General features: G+C 42.2%; 1 protein-coding gene across 1 annotated transcript; it reads left to right on the forward strand.

Annotated features, from left to right (window-relative positions):
• The first annotated feature begins 1,442 nt into the window (after positions 1-1,442).
• Ces3 (carboxylesterase 3) lies at positions 1,443-20,632 on the forward strand. The gene is given in 14 exon segments (XM_063246676.1): positions 1,443-1,464; positions 1,551-1,646; positions 9,598-9,763; positions 9,765-9,800; positions 9,910-10,048; positions 10,219-10,352; positions 11,117-11,216; positions 11,583-11,723; positions 17,911-17,991; positions 19,206-19,301; positions 19,303-19,354; positions 19,701-19,850; positions 20,012-20,089; positions 20,196-20,632. Coding segments are annotated over 14 exon segments (1,488 nt in total). The 3' UTR covers positions 20,393-20,632.
• Positions 20,633-22,425: the final 1,793 nt, after the last annotated feature.

Genomic DNA, 22,425 nt, shown 5'->3' on the forward strand with positions numbered 1-22,425 from the left:
AACCCCGAGGGAGATTTATTAGCCAATTGTCTCACCTCTGCTATCTTGGGCATATTGGTTAGTTTTCTGGGGTGCCCTAATGACTACCGAGAACAACTGGCAATACCAATCGGGAACCTCCTTACCTCTGGTTGGCCAATTGGGGTGGGACAAAAGGAAAACATGGTTCTGGCATTCCGGTTGCCAGAGGGCAGGCTTTATCTGGATGGCATACTGCTTTTTTGTCCCAGGGTGCCACGTGGCAAGCCATTGTTTTACTGAAATTACATACTTAACAAAAAAGGGCTTTTTTATAGGTAACAAAAGTAATTGTGTCACATAATCTTCCAGATGTTTACAGCATATGCAAGAACTTGTATTTTATCCCTATAATCATCAATCATATTAGGCACAATAGTTATTTTTTTTAATTTAGATCAGCTTTTTCTAGTACAAGACAAATTGTTTCTTTTTTTTGTTTGTTTGTTTTCATCAATCAAAATCTCAACTCTGTGTTTACAATCTATAGCATTTTTGTAAATCTTCCTTCCCTAAACTCACAGTATTGCAAATTATCCTGTTGGGCTCTTTGCTCTTGATAGCCATGCCACAGAAAGCATTTTCTCTTTTACATTTTTACTTTAAGACAAAACCACTTTTTTTTTACTTATTACCAGTCAATTACTTTTTTTTTTTGCTTTTTAGACAACATTAAAACCTTTAACAAAATCCTTGAAGTGACCTTATTTAGTAGTCTAAAACATATTTAATCATTTTATATTTTTTCACCACATTAAAATGCTACATGGGCCAGCAAAGTTGTAAGCCTTGGGAATCCACACCTTGCCTCACTGTCACAGGGATGAACGTGAAGATTTAGAATTTAATGTTTGCCCTGCTGGATTTCAGTCTTGCTTTGGGACAATTACTCCTTTCAACTTACCTATTCCTCTCTTTGGGAATAACAATGTTTACTCTTTCTCTTTTCTACCATTGCATCTTATAAGTGTATACTTAATTTTTATTGTTGTAATTTATTTTTTAACATCTGTCTTTGATAAAATTATTTTATAGAGACTCAAAGCTGAAAGCATTTAGCTTAAGTTTTAGAGAAGACTTTGGACTTGGACTTTTGAAAGACCTGGGAATAAGTTCAGACTTTGGGAATACTGAGGATGAGAATTCACTGTGAGTGCCTGAACCTTGGAACCAGGCATGGAATACTATAGTTTGGATATTGTTTATCTCCACAAAGTTTCATATGTTAAAATCTTGGTCCTTAGAGTGGCATTGGGAGGTGTTGAGCCTTTAAAAGGTGGAGCTTTTAAAAGGAGATCCATAGGTTACTAGGGGTGTGTCCTTTGAAAGAATTGTGAAATACCAATCTCTTTTTTGAAATGTGATCTTTGCCTCCTGTGTGCATTTTCACTACTCACTGTCAGAACTGAGCTGATCCTAGCATCATGCCTTTGGACCTCCAGAATGGTAAGCTAAATAAATCCCTTTTGTTTAAAAAGTTGTCCTGCCTTCAAACACGGCACTCTTTCAACTTTTGCAACTTCTACCCACAGTCGGCTGTGACAAGCAGGGAGCAATGGTGAAATCTGGGTCTGGTGTCCTGGTCTGGGCAGCTTGTCTGCTCTTGGTATTTCCTGCCACAGCTACTGGTAAGACACAGGCACTCTACTTGCAAGGGTGGAAGTTTCTGGGTCAGTTAGAGGATTGTGTGGGCAGAGGTAAGAGAGATAGGGACAGGAAGGGATAAGCAGCTTGCTCATGAAAGAGATCCAGTTAGAAGGAAGGACAAAGATTGCACATCCTCTCTGGACCGTGGCTCTGCCTTTGCTATCTGTATAAGCCCCAGAGCAGCCCTGCTCAGGGACATTATTGCCCTTATTTTTTAGGAAGACCTAGAATTTATATTACTCAGATAGAGTAAAATAAGCAGGTGTGCAAAATACTGCCACAATGAAAGAAGTATACTCACTGTACCCTGGGAACAGGAGGTACCTCATACCCCACAGGGCCACAAAGGGAAAGCCACCAGTGGGAGCAATAGGGAAGTCTGGGCAGGGGTACTTAATATTGTCTCCACAGGTAGGAGTAGGGGAAGCAGGCTAAGCAGGTTTAGGATTGATTGACTTGAATAATAAAAGTGGGCTTTGGACAATGAGGGCTGTACCTAGTTACCTGATTGCTGGCCCTGGGGTGACCAGGACTGCTAGTTAGTGGTTAGGCATGTGAGGTGGGCTGGAATGTGGCCCTCGCTCACCTCACATGTGAGTGCCTTGTTTGACTATTCTTAGGAGGGTCTACCAAGCTCCAGATGTCTAAGAATCAAAACACAGAGGATAAAGATATGGTTAAGACATCTTATATAGCAGAGGAGTCATATGAGGTTCAACTAGGAAGTGCTTGGTCCAAGCCCCCAGGCCCCACAGCAGGCCTAGTTTGGTCGAAGGGGCTGGGGGCTAATGCCAAGGCAGAAGCAAGAAAGTCAGAGGAGTCATGGGGCCCAGCCCACAGGATTTCTGGGGATGTTATCCAGGTGCTGTGTTGAAAGTTTTCAAAAGAGCCTGACAGGGGCTGATCTGGGGTGCCTGCATCGGCCTCTCCGTATGTTTGGAGGACTGTGGATATCTCTGCGAGCAGGGAGGGATCGCAAGTTCCTGAGGCACCGCGGCCTGTGGTGAGTGCTCAGCACACTCTGCCCAAATCTCAGACTGTTCCGGATCCTCCAGGCTTCTTGGTGCAGTGAAGTGGAGTAGTAGGTTTAGGCCTCTACATCTGCCTCTCCATCCTGGCTGCACTTGGAGAACTGCTGAGCTTCCGACGGGTGGGTGGGCCCACACTATCCCCGGAGCCCAGCCTGTTTCAGACTGCCGCACCTAGCCATCGATGTGCAGAGGAGGGGCTGGGCAGATCTGGGGTGCCTGCATCGGCCTCTCCGTATGTTTGGAGGACTGTGGATGTCTCTGCGAGCAGGGAGGGATCGCAAGTTCCTGAGGCACCATGGCCTGTGGTGAGTACTCTAACCTGGCTGCGATTGGAGAGCTGTGGAGCTTCCAAGGGGCAGGTGGGCACACAGTGTCCCTGAGGCCCAGCTTGTCTGGAACTGTGGAGTTCTGAGCAGGCAGAGGAGGGCCATTGGTTCTGCAGGCCCAGTGGCTTGGGGTAGCGTGGTGCCAGAGTCTCAGTAGCTGCAAACATAGAAGGGGATTTTCAACAGATCCTGAGGAAGTTTTCAAATAACACTTGAAACACAGAAATATAGGAAAATGGCAAAATGAAAGACCAAATTACAACCTCAAACCTCCAGCCCATCTCAAGAAACCCTAGGAGCAATGTATATAGAAGAAAATATATGCCATCCGCCTCAAATATCGGACACAATGGCTACTGAAATTGACAAGCAACTTCAGGAAGCTTTAAAGAAATTCAAACTCGAAATAATCTCCCAGATAAAAGAAGAGATGATAAAAGAAATGAAAGAGATTCTGAATATATCTAAAGAAAACACAGATAAAAAATTGGAGGAACTAAACAAAAAGATAGAATCCCTAGACGAGCAATATAGGAAACAAACAGCATACATAATGCAGATGCACAGAGATATACAGGAAATAAAAAACTCCAATGAAAGTTGTAAAAACCGCCTTAATGAAAGTGAAGATAGAATTTCAGACCTTGAAGACAGGATTGCAGCTAGTGAACAGGAAAGGAAAGATCTTTTAAAAATAACAAGGAATCAGGAAACAACAATTCAACAACTGCAAGACGATGCAAAGAAGAATAACATAAGAATGATAGGGATTAATGAAAAAGAAGGAGACAACATAAAGGATGTCAAGAGGATATTTAGAGAAGTAATAGCTGAAAATTTCCCAAGCATGAGATCAGAAACTGATATCAGGATCAGTGAAGCATATAGAACTCCCAATAGTCATAACCAAAAGAAAACTATACCCAGACATATAATAATCACCATCCCAGAAATTCAACACAAGAATAGATTATTAAAAGCTGTCAGAGAGAAAAGACAGATCACTTATAAAGGAAAACCTATCAGAATGACAGCAGACTTCTCAGCACAAACAATAAAGTCAAGAAGAGCATGGAGTGAAGTATTCCAGATCCTAAAGCAAAATGATTTCCAACCTAGACTGATATAACCTGCAAAACTATCATTCAAAATTGATGGTGAAATACAATACTTCCATGACAAAGAACAGCTGAAGAACTTCATGAACACCAAACCAACCCTGCAAAAAAATATTGAAAGACAGTTTAGATACACAAAGGAAAAAACCACTAAGCAAAGCAAATAATTAAACAGAACAGAAAGATAAAGATGTAACAGCAGAGAGATAACATTCCTATAATAAACCAGCATTTAACAGTAATAACCATTAATGTAAATGGTCTCAATGCACCAATCAAAAGAAACAGACTAGCAGAATGGATCAAGAAACAAAATCCAACCATATGCTGTTTACAGGAAACCCATCTAACCCAGAAGGATTCTCACAGACTGAAAGTCAAAGGATGGAAAACAATTCTTCATGCAGCAGGAATCCAAAAAAAGGCAGGAGTAGCCATTCTGTTTGCAGACAACATGAACTTTAAACCAACAATGACCATAAAGGACAAAGAAGGTCACTACATACTCGTAAGGGGAAAACTCCAAGAGGAAGAGATAACTATCTTAAATATATACGCACCAAACTCCAGAGCGCCCAGTTATATAAAACAATTATTAACAGAAATGAAAACTCAAATTATCAGTAACACAATTGTAACAGGAGACCTTAATACGCCATTGACACCAAGGGACAGATCGACCAGACAGAAAATGAGCAAAGAAACAACAGAACTGAATCACACCTGTGAACAAATGGGTTTGATAGACATATACAGAATGTTCCACCCAACAACATCAGAATACACATTCTTCTCAGCAGTACATGGATCATTCTCTAAAATAGACCATATATTAGCTCACAGAACATATTTAAACAAATGCAAAAGAGTTGAAATCATCCCTTGCATGTAATCAGATCATAGCGCTCTGAAATTAGAAATTAATGATAAGGGGCTGGGGATTTAGCTCAGCGGCATAAGCGCCTGCCTTGCAAGCAGCCAGTCGTGAGTTCGATCCCCGGTACCGATAAAAAACGAAAAAGACAAAAAAAAAAAAAAAAAGAAAAAGAAATTAATGATAAAAGATACTGCAAAAATCCCGCAAACACATGGAAACTGAATAACACACTCTTGAGTAATCAGTGGGTCACAGAAGAAATTAAAGAAGAAATTAAACAATACCTAAAAGAAAATGAAAATGCAGATACAACTTACCGGAATCTGTGGGATGCAATGAAAGCCGTCCTGAGAGGAAAATTTATTGCACTGAGTTCCCACATCAGGAAAACAGAACGAATACAAATAAATAACTTGATGCGACACCTCAAACAGCTAGAAAAAGAAGAGCAAGTCAAGCCCAAAGCCAAAAGAAGAGAGGAAATTATAAAAATCAGAGCAGAAATCAATGCAATAGAGACTAAAAAAACAATCCAAAGAATCAACAAATCAAAGAGTTGGTTCTTTGAAAGAATAAATAAAATCAATAAGCCCCTAGCCAACCTTATTTTAAAAAAGGAAGAAAAAGCTCGAATTCATGCAATAAGAAATGAAAAAGGTGAAATCACTGCAGACCCAATAGAAATACAGAAGATCATCAACACCTATTTCGAAAACCTCTACTCTCAAAAGTTTGATAACACAGAAGAAATAGACAGATTCTTAGAAACATATGAAGTATCAAAGCTAGATCAAGAGGATTTAAAACTGTTGAATAACCCAATCTCTGTTAATGCAATTGAAAATGTAATTAAGTCCTTACCCACCTAGAAGAGCCCAGGCCCAGATGGATTCACTGCAGAATTCTACAAGAAATACAAAGAAGACCTAATGCCGACACTCCTCAAACTATTCAATGAAATTGAAAGGGAAGCAATCCTTCCTAAGTCATTCCTGGAAGCAAATATTACTCTAGTACCAAAACCTGAGAAAGACCCAACTAAAAAAGAGAACTATAGACCGATCTCCCTAATGAACACAGATGCAAAAATCCTCAATAAAATATTGGCAAATAGGATCCAGCAAATCATCAAGAAGATTATACACCATGACCAAGTGGGATTCAGCCCAGGAATGTAAGGATGGTTCAACATATGCAAATCAATAAATGTAATCCACCATATCAATAAAGCCAAAAATAAGAATCACATGACCATTTCTATAGATGCAGAAAAAGCCTTCGATAAGGTTCAACATTTATTCATGATAAGAACTTTACAGAAAATTGGAATAGATGGTCTTTACCTCAATATAATAAAGGCCATTTATGACAAACCAACAGCCAGCATCATACTAAATGGCCAAAAATTGAAAGCCTTTACTTTAAAATCAGGCACAAGACAAGGATGTCCTTTATCACCACTCCTATTTAATATAGTACTGGAAGTACTAGCCAGAGCAATTAGGCAAGAAAGAGAAATAAAAGGGGTAAAGATAGGAAAAGAAGAAGTTAAATTATCATTGTTTGCAGATGACATGATACTCTACATAGAAGACCCCCTAAACTCCATTGAAAGACTCTTAGATACAATAAATAAATTCAGTAATGTGGCTGGATACAAAATCAATACTCAGAAATCAATAGCATTCCTATACACGAACAACAAAATCACAGAGAGGGAAATAAGAGAAACTGGACTATTCACATTAGCAAGCAAAAAAATGAAATATTTAGGAATTACTCTTATGAAAGAAGTGAAAGACTTATACAGTAAAAATTATAATACACTGAAAAAGGAAATTGAGGATGATCTCAGAAAATGGAAAGACATCCCTTGCTCATGGATAGGAAGAACAAACATTGTGAAGATGGCCATTCTCCCAAAACTGTTATACAGATTCAATTCAATCCCAATAGAAATACCATCAACACACCTTATAGATCTAGAGAAATCACTCCTAAATTTCATCTGGAACCAGAAGAGACCTAGAATCTCAAAGGCAATTCTAAGCAGCAAAGACAAAGCAGGAGGCATCACAATCCCTGACTTGAAGTTATACTACAAAGCAACAGTAGTAAAATCAACATGGTATTGGAATCAAAACAGAGCCGAAGATCAGTGGAATAGATTAGAAGATACAACCACAACTACAAACACACTCAACCACCTTATCTTTGATAAAGGAGCCAAGCAGGTTCATTGGAAGAACGACAGTCTCTTTAATAAATGGTGCTGGAAAAACTGGCTCTCCATTTGCCGAAAACTAAAGCTAGACCCATGTCTATCACCATGTACTAAATTAAAATCTAAATGGGTCAAAGATCTGAATATTAAAACAGAAACACTAAATCTATTGGAAGACAAATTGGGTAGAAACCTTGGAGACATAGGAGTAGGTAGAGAATTCATGAACAGGACTCAAACCGCACAGGAAATACTTCCCAGAATCAATAACTGGGACCATTTCTTATTAAAAAGTTTCTGCATGTCAAAAGAAATCTCCAGTATAGTGAAAAGAAAACCCACAAACTGGGAAAAGATTTTAGTGAACTCTCTCTCAGACAAGGGACTCTTGTCTAAAACATATAAAGAATTAAAAAAACTCAGACCTCCAAAATTCAAAGATCCAATCCAGAAATGGGCATCTGAGATGAATATGCAATTCTCAGATGAAGAAATGCAAATGGAAAATAAATACATGAAAAAATGTTCATCATCATTGGTCATTAGAGAAATGCAAATTAAAACCACACTGAGATACCGTCTCACTCCTGAAAGAATGGCCAGGATCAAGAAAACCAACAACAACAAATGCTGGAGAGGCTGTGGGGAAAAAGGAACTCTCCTGCACTGTTGGTGGGAGTGTAGGCTGGTACAGCCTTTGTGGAGGTCTGTCTGGAGATTTCTCAAAAAGTTGGGATTGGAAATCCCATTTATTCCAGCTATTCCACTTCTAGGCATATTCCCAGAAGAACTGAAAGCATCATACCACAGTGATATATGTGCACCTATGTTTATAGCAGCACAATTTGTAATCACCAGGTCTTGGAAACAACCCAAGTGTCCATCAACTGAGGAATGGATAAAAAAAGTTGTGGTATTTCTATACAATGGAGTATTATTCAGCTATAAAGAAGGATCACATTGAGATATTTATCAATAAATGGGCACAGCTTGAGACCATATTCATAAGTGAAATAAATCAATCTCACATGTGTGAATACCGAATAGTTTATCTAATGTAAGTAATGATTCAAATATATAAAAATATGTGGTAATCATGATTCCCCATTATGTGGCCTTGAAGCCTTATAAAGTTTTCACTTATTAATTGGAAAGGCTTTATTCTGGGCTTCTTGATATGGAAATATTTGAAGCTATAGTATATGAAGTTTTATCCAAATATTTCAAGGAAAAAGACAGACACTATGGTAACTACTATTAAGTCGGGTTATTTGGTGGTGAAGCACTAGATTGCTGAAACAGTCACGCTTTGACCTGTATTGTTATATTGTTATGTCCTGTTTTATCTCAATCTCTCCCTTATTCTTTAAAAAAATTATTTAGTTATTTCTTATGTTTGTTTTAATTAAGGGGAAAAATTTAAAAAGTTAGCAGGATATATAATAGTAACTCTTTTTGATTTCCTATTAACTTGTTTTGAAGTCCTGTAATACTTCCACGATCTTGTTTTGACTGATTAGACTCTGTTCCATTCTGTATGATAGCATCAAGTTTGAGGGTATAGGCAACTACTTTGAAGGCAATAAGATTCACTAAGATGCCCATTCTGGTTTGACTATTGTCTCCTTTGGAAGTCCTGTAATGTTTACAATGCCTAAGTTTTATTGGTCTTGTTCTCTACTGTTTTGTCCAACTTTATAATATCTAATGAGATAGACAATTCTTTTTAAGGAAACAAGAAACATCATTGATAACCATTGTTGATAACCTTGTACTCTGTTTTACATCATGTGCTATGTCTATCCTTGGTTTTGACTGACAGCTTTGTTTTGCCATATTTGACTTTATTCTCTCCCCCCAAAAAAAGTAATAAGAACTAAGGAGTAATAAAATCCAAAATGTGTAAATTTTGTTGTAAAAAAGAGAGGGGGAAAAAAGAGCTCTAATGGATATAACAGCAAGTGTGTTTAGGGGTGTTAAATAGATGACTATATTAATGTTTTTGGATCATTGAACACAGCTGTTTGCAGTCTCTCTGTTTGAATGTCCACTTTGTATTCTTTGATACTGTGATTTGAGCAACTATTTCTAAGATGATAATATGTAATCTATTAACAGGTGATTTCTTACTGTTTTTTTTTTTTGTAGTTCTGTATTACGTGTACCCTTACACCGCTTTGTTTTGCTTTGTGTTTTTCTCTTTTTCCTTTTAAATAAATTTTTTAAAAAAAAAAAAAGAGCCTGACAGGATAGACACTTGGAAAGCAAATGTTTCCTTCATCTTGAGAGTCTGTCTCCCACCTTTCCCCTCATAGAGGCCAAAAGCTCACCTTATGGTCCTCTGTCCTGCCCTCAGAGCCCCAATCCACTCGGCCTGAAGTGGACACCCTCTTGCGCTTGGTGCAAGGCCGACAGGTGGGCGTGAAGGGTACAGACCGCCTTGTGAATGTCTTCCTGGGTATCTCGTTTGCGCAGCCACCACTGGGGCCTCTCAGGTTCTCTGCCCCACTGCCAGCACAGCCCTGAAAGTGTGCAGGATGCCAGCACTGACCCCCCAATGTGAGTAGCCTGAATGGAGATAGGCAAGCAGCTGGTCTGGGGTCAGGTGGTCTAGCTGCTAGCATAGGTGGGGCTGACCAGCTATCCCTCGGTTCCTTCTTGACTGCAGGTGCATGCAGGACATAGAGAAAATGAACAACAGCAGATTCTCACTTAATGGAAAACAAAAGCTCTTCCCTATTTCTGAGGACTGCCTGATCCTCAACATCTACAGCCCAGCTAAGGCCACTACAAAGGCCAGGAAGCCAGTATGCAGCCCAGAGGGACCTGTTCATCCATTAAGCTCCATCCTGCACTTCTCTCCCTTCCCATTCCTGTCCCCAAACCATTCCAAGGGTCCTGAAAATGCCCTGGGCTGATAGATGAGCAGCTGGGGCCCTGGGGACTGGAAGTCACTGTCCCATGGCTGTCTCTGCAGGTCATGGTGTGGATCCATGGAGGTGTATTGGTAATAGGTTCCGCCACCTCCCAGGATGGATCAGCCCTGGCTGCCTATGATGATGTGGTAGTGGTCACAATTCAGTACCGTCTTGGGATCCTTGGCTTCTTCAGGTGACACAGCTGACCTGGCAGAAGGCTGACTTCCAACTAAAACCTGAGAAGCTAGAGTGAAGGTCCAGAGCCTAAATGGAAGAAAGCCCTGCGCCACTGCTATCTGGAATAGAGGAAGATGCAAGTTGGGCATAATAGCAGGCACCTGTAATCCCAGCACTCTGGGAGGCTGAGACAGAAGGACTATAAATTCAAACTAATTCTGGGCAATTTAATAAATTGGCAACATTGTGCCTCAAACTAAAAAATGAAAGAAAGGGTTCAATGTTTAGCCCAATATGAAGGCCCTGGGTTCAATCCCTAGTACTATAAAATAAAAAGAAAAACATTATTACTCCCCAAAGTTCATCTCAGAGGAGGGCCCCAAATAAAGCCAGAATTATACACTGAAGTTGGCCCTTTGGTCAATGGGTGTTAGCTCTGAAAGGAAGCCAATGTTCTAGCAGGGTATTGAGGCAAAGAGCAACAAACTCTGGAAACCACTTGAGAACCAGCCCAGGTTCACTGCCCTGCTAGGCCTGCCCTTACACAGACTGGAGTAGAAAAAGAAAAAAAAAAGAAAGGAAGGAAGCTTGTTCTCAGAGGGCAGTCACAATTTGGTGTCACTGAGGTACAGAGGATAAGGAAGGTCTCCCATAGGTGGCAGCAGATCCTTGGCTTGCATTTGTGACATCACAGCCCAGTCCTACAGATGCACCCCCTTTCCATGGGAGGGTAGGGTAGGAGGCTGAGAAGCGGTGAGACATTTCTGTCTATCCCCAGAGGCTTGCAGACTCTTTGGGCTGCAGCTCCCACTCGCCAGCTGAGTTGGTACAGTGCTTTCGACAGAAGGAAGCAGAAGAACTGATCCTTACCAAAGAATTGGTATGCCACCTCTTTGGGGATAGTGGCAGGCAGAAACCCAGAGGGCCTTCTGTCCAGCAACCTCAGAGACAGAAATCACCAATCCTAGATGGGTTTGGGGGAATCATCCACAAGAGGAAGGGGCTGAGGGCTGCCCCTGGCCCCTAGGTTTGGCCCTGTCTTCTGGACACTGGATCTGCTTGGAAGCAGCACTTGTTTGGGTCTCCTGTATCCCTCTGGGTCCCTAACTTGTTATCTCCATCCTCTCATTTTCCCTGAAGGCTCAGCCACTCAGCTAGGTGACCCCTATGGCCTCATCCTTTGAGGCATGGTCCTGACAGAGGCACTGAGGTGGGGATGGGTGCCCTGTTTTATTTTCTCCTGCAGAAAATGATAAGCCCTACCTATACCATCGATGGCTCTTTCTTTCCCAAAAGCCCTGAGGAGCTCCTGAAGGAAAGACAGTTCCACCCTGTGCCCTTGCTCATAGGTATCAACAATCACGAGTCTGGATGGCTCATCCCCAAGGTGAGTGTCCTTCAGCATCGCTGCCCTTCAAGGCCCTGACCATCGTTACCACTGCCGTGTGATGAGTGCTCCTGTTTTCTCATTTCGTAGGTGAGAAACATGAAGCCCCTAGAAGTTTGAGAGTCTCCCAGCTAAAGATCATCCAGCTTCATTTTCCCTTTCAGGGATAGCATTTTGCACCAAGAGTTCTTCTGAGAAGCATTAAACCTCAGCAGATTTCTGCTGGTATCTGGTTTACACATCAGACTCTGTGAGACTGGTTAGGGTGATTCTGATCTTGATGCTGACTTGCTGAGACTCAGGGTTCAGATAGCATTAAGTCACTGGGGACCTCACAGGCCAGTCACCTTCCAGTCCATTCCAATGGTACAGAATTCCCCACAACAGTGTCAGTATCATTCTTTCCCTCTAAACATCTTGTATCATTGTCACTTGTCTACTCATGCTCTTAGCAATTACTTTTTAAAATATTTTCAATGCTGGAAATGGAACTCAGGGCCTTGTGCATGCCAGGCAAGTGTTCTACCATTAATCTACTTCCCCATCCAGCAATTGCTTTTAATACCTACAAATCCCACACAAAGGTTTCACTTTGGGTTTTGAACAGGTGCTGATTTTTGCCACTGCAGCTAATAGAACAGGGAATATCTAGTCTTTGTACCCTGACTTATTCCTTTGGAAGCAATTCCCAGAGAGGTATTTGCTTACCATAGGAGAGGCTCATGCAACCTTAACTTTCAAGGATAAAGCTTTGTAATTTCTAGGCTAATGTCACACTTTCTGACAGGCAGCTTTACCCCTGTTCACCTCATCAACTTAGACAGCTGATATAGCTGGTTGCCAAGATCAGCTGCAAAGACCTAGTAGGAAGGATGGTTCTCAGAAATCTGAGACCTGAGGGTTGCTCACCGCATCACTAGGACAAGGGTTTCCTGACTCTTCTTGGTATCCATATGAGCACAAATGAACATTTTTCAGTCAGATCAATGTTAAACCATGAAAAAGAAAGAATGATACCCTTTGTGAAAATATTCCATACACACTTCTCACACATTGCCATAGCACCTTCTAAATTCAACTCAGCCTCCAGGCTGAGTTGCAACCTTAACAGTTTTTACTGACCATCATTCTTTAAATATCTGCTCTAACCAAGTACAGTGTGCACACCTGTAATCCCATCTCCCAGGAAGCTGAGGAAGGAGAATAGCCAAGATTTGAGGCCATCCCGGGCTGCGTAGTGAGTTCAAAGTCAGCCTGGACCACATAACAAGACCGCATCTCAAAAAAAAAAAATACCCTCCCCCAAAATCAGCTTTATTAGAACATAACATATGCACCATAAAACACACCTCTGCAAGCATTGCCTTTAGTGGGTTTGAGTATTCACAAAGTTGTGCAACCTTTGTCAGTATTTTATTCCAGAACATTTGCATCACTCTAGAAAACAGTGCAGATCCCACTAGCAGTCACTCTCTAATCCCCTCCCACTGTCCCTAGCAGCCACTAATCTGTTTGTCTCTAATCTATTTCTGTCAAACCTATTTATGTACCTAAATAGGACATTTCATCAAAAGGGAAATGTAAACTAAATGTCTTCTGGGGTTTGATTTATTTCATGATGTTTTCAAGGTTAACTCCGCTGTACGTGTATCAGGCCTTCATTCCTTTTCATGGCCAGGGCATCAATTGTGCAGATAGATACACCACATTCCATTTGCACAATCATCAGTTGATACACATTGGAATTGTGTCTAAGTTACTTTTTGCTTTGCTGGGACAAAATACGTGACACGAGTTAAAAGAAAAAAAGTTTATTTTAGCTCAGTTTGTAAGAGTTTCGGTTCATAGTCAGGTGACTCCAAGGCAGAGTGGCATGGCAGAGGAGAAATAGTTCATGGTGTGGCAGGCAGAAAGAAGCAGGCAAGCAGCAAGCCTTCCTTCCCTTTTTATTCCATTCAGGATAAAAACATATTGCTTAGTGCCATCCATACCCAGTGTGGGCTTCTGTCTTCAGTAAATTCTTTCAACCACACACAGAATTTTGCTAACCCAGTCAGTAGACTGATCCAGTTATGGCACAACCATAATTCATATTCATATACCTTAGATCAGTATCACATACTGATGATCCAGCCACCTTCCAAAACCTCTATGAGTACATAGACTTTGGAGGGACATCTAGATATAAGCCATAACAGATTGTTTCCACCTTTTTGGCCATTATGGTTACTCTCCTAATAACAGTCCTGTGTACGTTTTTGCGCACATATTAGTTTTCCATTACTATGAAGAAATACATGAGTCAGGGTAATTTGTAAAGAAAAAAGTTTCTTTAGCTCATAATTTTGGAGGCTCTAGTACAAATAACCTTCTAATGATTCTTGTGATGCCCTCCCACTCTGCATTCCCCAGTCTCATTCTATCACTAGATGGAAGGTTGAATCACAATGGCAGAAACATGTTGAGAGAGAGAAACAGACAGACAGAAAGAGACAGAGACAGACAGAGAAAGACATGGAAAGAGAGGTAGAGACAGAGAAAGACATGGAGAGAGAGACAGAGACAGAGAGACAAGAGACAGAAAGAGATCTCCAGGCAGGAAGATTTTATAACAAAATTGGCTCTCAGGAGGACTAAGGAGGAATCCTGGGAGTACTATATTAATCTCCCAATGACTAAACACTTCCCACTAGTCCCCACTCTTAAGAGCAAATCACACCCCATATCCCTATACTGCCACGTAGGTGAACCAATCTCCCTACACATGAACACTTGGAGAACACAGAGTGCTGGGATAACCGGCATGGGCCACCTTGCCCAGCCAAGTTACATATTCTGCATACAAGTTTCTTATCACATATATAGGATTTGAAAATACTTTCTTCCATTTTGCGGGTTGCTTTTTCACTTTCTCAGTATTGTTCATTGCAACAAAAATTTTTCATCCTTATTAAGTGCATTTATTTTTTTCTTCTGTTGCTTTTGCTTTGCCTAATCCAAAATGACAAAGATTTAGTCCTATATTTTCTTCTAAGAATTTTATAATTTTAGCTCTTTACCTTTAGGTCTATGATTCATTGGAAGGTTGGGGTTTTTTTTTCCCAAACACTGAGGATTGAACCCAAGGTCTTTGCACTGAGCTACTTCTCAATCCCATTTTTTATTTCATATTTTGGCACAAGGTCTTGTTAAGTCACCACATTTCCAAGCCTAGGAACTTGCAATCCTTTTATTATAGCTATCTGAAATGATAGTAGTACAGGTATACACTAACATGAGAAGATCTGAAGTTAATTTTTATATATGGTGTTAGAGGTTCTTTTGCATATGATTATCTAGTTGTTTTTAAAAAAACACCACGTTTTTTAAAACATTTCTTTCTTATGAATTGCCTTCATGGTACCTTTATGGAAGATCAGCTGACTGTAAAGGTAAAAGCATAATGTTTGGGCTCTCAATTTTTTTTTTTTGAGACAGGGTCTCACTATGTAGTTCAGGCTGGCCTTGAGCTCACATTGGTAGGCCAGGCTGGTCACAAGCTTGCCAATGTTCTTCATGCCTCAGCCTCCTGAGTTCTGGAATTGTAGGCAAGCACCATCACTCCCAGCTCAAGGCTCTCAAATTTTTCTCAATAATTTCTGTGTCTGTCCTTATGCCACTACCATACTATGTCAATTGCTATGGTTTTGAAGTAAGTTTTCAAATGAGGAAGTGGACATTCTCCATCTTTTTCCTTTTACAGAATTATTATATGAGTTTGATAGGGTTAGCATAACAAAGTACTATCTGGGGTTTCAAACAACAGAAAACTGTCATCTCTGTCAGGTATGGTGGTGCACACCTATAATCTCAGAACTTGGGAGGCTGAGGCAGGAGAATTGCCACAAGTTTGAGGACAGCTTGGGCTACAGTGAATTCAAGGCTAGACTGAACTACATGTTAAGATTCTGTCTCATTTTTAATGAATGAGTGAATGAAAGCTATCATTTCACAGGGTGGCTAGAAATCTGAAACCAGGGGCTGGGGATTTAGCTCAGCGGCATAAGCACCTACCTTGCAAGCAGGCAGTCGTGAGTTCGATCCCCGGTACCAATAAAAAAGAAAAAGACAAAAAAAAAAATCTAAAACCAAACTACTAGCAAGGTTGGATTTTTCTGAGTGCTGTGAGGGACAATCAACCTCTCTCCTGGCTTCTGGTAGCTTCAGGTATTCCTTGGCTTGCAGAATTTCTCCCTTCACAAAATCTTTGCATTGTCTTTCCCCTGTCTCTATTTTGCCCTTATAGGGACACAAATCATACTGGACGAGATCCCACCATTAATGATTACCTTCATAGGCATCTTAATGTAACTGGATTAGCTTCCTAAAGATATGTTCTCAAAATAAGCTCACTTTCTGAGGTACATGTATTGGGTATCCCAGTTACTTTCTCATCACTAAGACACAATATCCAACACCCACAACACAAAGGAGGAAAGTTTTATTTCAGATTACAGTTGGTAAAGGTTTCAACTAGCATAGTGGAGAATAAACAGCTCATGGCATGGCAACAGGAAGAACAGAGAGATCAAGAGAAGAAAGAAGGAGACAGGGGGTGCTAGGCCACGCCCCAGTGACTCACTTCCTCCAACCAGGCTTCACCTCTCAACATCAGCTATGAACTGACCAATAGGCTAATTCACACTGATAAATAACCCACCCCCTGATCTAATCATTTCCTTAAAGCCCTACCTATGAAAGTGTTAGGCTTGGTGGGGAAGTTATGTAGACATAAACCATAACACTGGGAGTTAGGACACTCTTTATTTATCTGTGAATTTTCTGCTCCTGTTCTCACAGATTAATAAAGAGTTAAGGGTGATTGAAATGAACTTTAATAAACAGCTTGGCTGTCCATAATGCTATGGCAAGCCTTTTAATTGCCCATTGCCTTAAGCACCCAGTCACCTCGTAAGGCCTTCCAGGCCTTTTATACACATTAACTCAGTCCTTACAACATTCCTACGAGACAGGTCATTGCCCTTCCTCTTTGACAGGTTAAGAAACTGAGACACAGAGAGTTTACCAGGTCATGTACCTAGTAAGTAGCAGAGCTGGGATTTGAGCTCAGGAAGTCAAGGCTTTTCAAGACCAGGGCTCCTAACACTGTAGCATGTAAAAGCCAACATTTAGCCTTTTTAACTTTTTCTGTGGCTTCTGCAATGACCCTGTAGGGCTATTCTTTTTTTTTTTTTTTTTTTTAATTTTATTTTGAAAGTATACAACAGAACAAGACAAAATAAAGCCAATTAAGATCATACAGTGAAATTGGTACAGAACTTCACAGCAGGTTACCGGGATAACAGTAATAGGTATCACAGTATATTTTGTTATCTTTATAATAGTTGTTCTTTCAATCACGTATATCAGATTGAGATGAAATATAGAACACTATAGAACTTATCAAAACAGAATATTGAATAGAGCAGTACCATTAATCAGAAAAGAGCAAAACAGTAATAAAAATATTTGCCTTCAAAGAGATGGTTGAAGGAAGTCCCCTTTATTTGCTATGGTCAACCTCCCAGGAGACGCTCAGATTTCTGGTTCCCATTTGCTAATGGGCGGTGGAGGGGGGAGGGTAGGGGAAGTGGGATATTTGACTCTAGGCCACGTATCAGTAGGTTCACTATTGCTTACCAGGGAGGCAGGCTGGTTGTTTGGTTTCACAGCGTCCTAAGTTCCAACATGGTGTGGATCTCAGGAGCTGCTGCTGGTTCTCCCCCTGGAGGGCCGCAGTCTGCCACACTGCCACCGATTACCAGGGAGGGGAGGTGCTTGCTCGGCTTCCCAGGGTCCTAAGTTCCAACATGGCACAGATCTCAGGAGCTGCTTCTGGTTTTCCCTCTGGAAAGGCTGCAGTTTCTGTAGGCTATTCTTGATGTTATTCTGCAAAAACGTTGAGTAAATTCTCTCATTTTCCATGGTCCTGCCATCAGCTGTTGCCTGTTATATGCAGTGCTACTGTTCCCAGCCACCACATCCTTTGCCAAATTGAGGTTTCTCTTCTGGGGTCTAAGGACTAATAGGTTTATGTGGCTCCGTAATGAGTTTCCAATCAGAACTCTGAATGTTTTTCCAGCCCGGAACCGGCAGTATATCTGGGGCAACAGTCAGTTGAACTGAACATATGTTGGTGCCCCCAAAGGGCTCTGATCTGCTGGATAAGATGGAGCAGATGAACCGGGAGCACATGCTGGACACCTTGAAGCCTCCTTTGACCAGTATGGTAAGGCAAAAGGCAGAGGGAAGAGGTTGGGGGCATCTAATCCAGGGGTCTCTGCTTCTACCTTCCAGTGCACACAGCTGCCTACTATGACCAAGCACCTTCGTCCAGCTACTGAGTTTTAGCTCCATCCACGAATCTACATGGAGTTAATGTAATTCTCAAAGGAAAAATCACTGCTGCTAGCATCATTGTCACCATGGAAACTGCCCCTTTCTGAGCATGACCTATGTTCCAGGGACTGAGCTGAGCTGAGCAGAACATTACAACAGGCATTCGTCAGCTTCAGTCCTTACTGCGGCTCTGTGAAATAGGATCTTTCATTACCCCCATTCTACAAATGGGGAAACCAAGGCTCAGACCTCCTGATGAATAAGGGGAGTCAGGGGCAGAGTTTGAGCCAGCTCTGCCTGACCCCAGAGCTATTACAATCACACTGTCAGATATGAAACCAGATGGTGCTAGTGTCAAATCCCAGCTTTGGCCACATGGCTGAATCCATTCCTATAAATGAGAATGATACTTTCCACTCACCTGAGTACCTGTAAGAAGGACACTGCATTTGAAAAGTCTACCAGGTGCCAACTATTGTCATGCATGCATGCATGCAATCCCAGCACTCAGAAGGCTGGGGCAGGAGAATCACAAGTTGTAGGCCAGCCTGGAGTACATAAGGATTACCTTCACAATCATCTTAATATAACTGGATTAGCCTCCTAAACACATGTTCTCCAAATGAGCTACTGAATTTTGAGGCTGGTGAGATCCTGCCTCAAAAAGGGAACAGTGCAGTAACCCCAGAGGTAGTCAATCTACGTGTTTCTCTTTCTCGGAAGCCACAGAGCCTCCCCATTCACACAACCTCAGAACTGCTCTTCGGAGCTGTGGGGAGCCCTTGTCATTTATTCTCTCACTTATTTCCAAGTTAACTTCCACTGAGCACCTGTTTCCAGGACAGACTTTGTGCTAGGGACTTCCTATCGGCTGTCAAACAACACTGCCAGGCAGAAACTGACATTCAGAGAGGATGAGCCACCTTTCTGAGGTTAGTGTCAAGGAGTGGCCACCAAACTAGAATTTGACATCACACTTGAGCTTATTCTTCCCAGATACCATCTAGAACTGCCAGGGAAGAAGGCAGGTGGCTGAGCCCCAAGATATAAAGGAAGCTTCTTGGGAGGGCCCTAAACAGACCTAACCATGACTTCTTGTCCTAGAATGTGCCCCCTGAGATGATGTCCTTGGTCTTAGACCAGTATCTAAGCAGTGCCTCGGATGCACAAGCCAGACGTGAAGCCTTCCAGGAACTGGCCTGGTGATATCTTCTTCAACATCCCTATTTTGAATTTCTCAAGAAACCTCCAAGGTAAATCTTTCCCTGGCCACCTGCCCTACCTACCCCCACTTGAGTCCAGGAACTGGGCAACAAGTGTTGACAGGTACAGATTCCACCAGTATCTTCTGACACGTCAGGCAGAAATAATAATAGAATCTAATTCAAAGTTTCTTATGAGGACTGAATAAAGGGCCACACATTTGGCATCCAGAGGTTGCTCAATACTTAGCAAGAGCTCAAAAATGCTTGCTGCTCATAATTGTGCCTTCATTGTTATTGGAATTAAGATTGATGTCATCATGTGCTGGTGTTGCCAAGGCTTCAGGACCGGATCAGGCTGTCAATTCCTGACTCTAATTGTGTCTTCTCTCTGCAGATTCTGAGGTCCCTATTTTTTTCTATGAGTTCCAGCATGTACCCAGTTCTTTTGCAAAGATCAAACCACACTGGGTGAAGGCTGACCATGCAGCTGAGAGAGCATTCGTATTCGGGGGTCCTTTCCTCATGGACAAAAGCACCCTCCTGGGTAAGGACAGGTGGCCAGAAATGCAATCCCAAGGTTTCTGTGCTCCAAAGGGCCATACTGGACTTGTAGGAACAGAAATCTCTATCCAGTCAGCCCCAGAGGACCTAGGATCCCCCTCCAGGCCCCACTTGACTCTAATCTAGATCTGTCACTCCCACCAGCCTTTCCAGAAGCCACAGAGGAGGAGAAGCAGCTGAGCCTCACCATGATGGCCCAGTGGGCCCAGTTTGCCCGAACAGGATGAGTAAGTAAATAAGCATGCTCTGTTTGGGCCTGGTACTACTCACATCTGCCTCCAAGAAGACAGTACAAGAGTCCTTGGTCCTCATTCATTCTTTCTACCCAGGGACCCCAATGGCGAGGGACTTCCTCTTTGGCCCCAATTCAACCAGCTGGAGCAATACTTGGAGATCAGCCTAGTGCCACGCATCAGGCAGAAGCTGAAGGAAGCCCAGATGCAGTTCTGGACAGAAACACTCCCCAGCAAGATCCAACAGTGGCAACAACAGAAGCAAGGCAGGAAGATCCCAGAGGAGCTCTGAGACAAGTCTTGTGTCTCCTTGACTGGGGCCAATCCAAAAGATGGCAGTGTCCCAGCCAGGTGGCCTCCTACTCTTGCTGTAAGGCTTAACCTAAACTAGACTGACATGGGCTTGTGTCCCTTCAAGCATCAGCCACTGCAGAATGGCATGATGCTTTTCTGAAATGTCACCAAGCTTCTTCCCACCTCTGGGCCTTTGTACTTCTCTCTGAAGTGCTCTGCTCCCTTCCTTCTTGTCAAGGCCCGGGTCGCTGATCAAGCCCCCAGGAAGCCTTTTCTGTCTTCTTTGGGTCCCATATCCCTGAGTGTGTCTCCATTACATCACAATTCACCCTAGGCGCACACTGTCTGAATCTTTGTCCCTTACAAAAGAAAGTGTGTGTCAAACTGACTCCACTCTGTCATCTACACCAAGATCAGGATCTGGCAATATCTGGACAGAACAGAATCCCATAGGCCCACACTCACATGGCCTTCACCAGCTAGGGCCCTGGCACTTAGGTCTGGGAGTGCAATCTCCCAGCCCTAGTGGATAGGCTCTTCTGTCCCTTCCTAGCTGCAGAACCTCACCACCCCTGACACAGAGGAAACAGCATGGGCAAAACAGCTGCTCTTCTACCCATTTCCTTTGTTCTGTCACTGGCAAATATGTGACAAAATTCCTATCCATTACCAGGCCAATAACACATTATAAACATGTTATTATACTTTGTAGAATTGCCTTTTAAATCAGTTTTAAGAAAAAAAATTTATATTGTTAATATAGATGGTACAATTGGGACTATGGGGCCACTCCCCTCCTTTTACTTGAAACTGGGTAATGCCAACTTCCAGATCTTTGTCCTAAGCCTTACTACCTAGATAGAGGCAGAGACAAGAAAAGAAAGACCCCTGAGCCTGCCCTGGAAAATTACAAAATTCAAAACCAGGAGGCAAGTACGCCAGCTACTCCAACATGACTGACTATAATCTTTCTTCACAGTTTTTGAAGATTCTTTCAAATGTACTGCATCTCATATCCAGTTATTACAGAGTGACTTATGAGAAAGGATACATGCAACAGACACAGGTAACACTACTTAGCACTGCCGATTGCATTGTCAGCCACATTCTGGAAGCTCCAGGAGAGGCACCATACATCCGGCACAACATTTTTAATCCCTCAACCTTCAGCACTCATGCCATTTTCGTTCTCACTGGCGTGACCCCGTCACTCTAAGCATTAAACTTGCCTAATTAAACTTTGCTGCTTTTCTTTACCATCATGAGGCCCATCCAATTCTTTGTTGATAGCACACAAGAACCTAGGAACCTGTCCAGGACCTCATCACCTGTGGTAATACATACATGACAAGCAACTAAGTCAGTTTAGAGTCCACATCTGTCAGAGCTCAAAATCCATTTCACATTGCTACCTGTGTTCCCTTTGTGCAGCCAAGAAACTTATAGATATTTTCAAGAAAATGCTAGCAAGATACGTAGGGAAAATAAAACATTCTGGCTTCCTAACAGCTGCTTCTGATTCCTAAGATGATAATGCACCAGCACACCTGGCTGACCTGTTGCCTATTCAATGTACCCTGGGCCCGTGTGCACATTGGATGGGGCCACATGTGACCTGGACACCCCATTGAGGTGTCCGCCCAGGCACAATTGCTTAAAATATGGGCCAGATGAAAGGTTTTACTTCTCTAAAGGAGATGGGAGAGGTGGCAAAAGCGGGGGCCACCTGTTGGCAAGACTGACCTATAAGGCCCACACAGAACTGGCCAAGGAATGGCACATCTGGGTAGGGGAGACTTTGTGTAGCTGACACCCAGGACTGGAGGGTGGCTCATGTTATCTGCCTTCTCCACTCCCTTTCCCTACTGGGCCTGCGCTTTTAGATATACTCCAGGGTGTTTGGTGCTAACTTGGTCAGAAGCCTGGGGGCCAGGAGAAAGACACTCTGTCTCCTACAGCCTGAATCCCATACTCCTAGTGATGTGGTCACAACCCACCAGGGAGTTCAGCAGGAGACAGTGAAGATAGAAA

Source organism: Cavia porcellus, unplaced genomic scaffold (assembly GCF_034190915.1).
Source record: "Cavia porcellus strain 051 isolate PalLab524CR breed Dunkin Hartley unplaced genomic scaffold, mCavPor4.1 scaffold_4, whole genome shotgun sequence".
In the NCBI taxonomy this organism is placed as follows: Eukaryota; Metazoa; Chordata; class Mammalia; order Rodentia; family Caviidae; genus Cavia; species Cavia porcellus.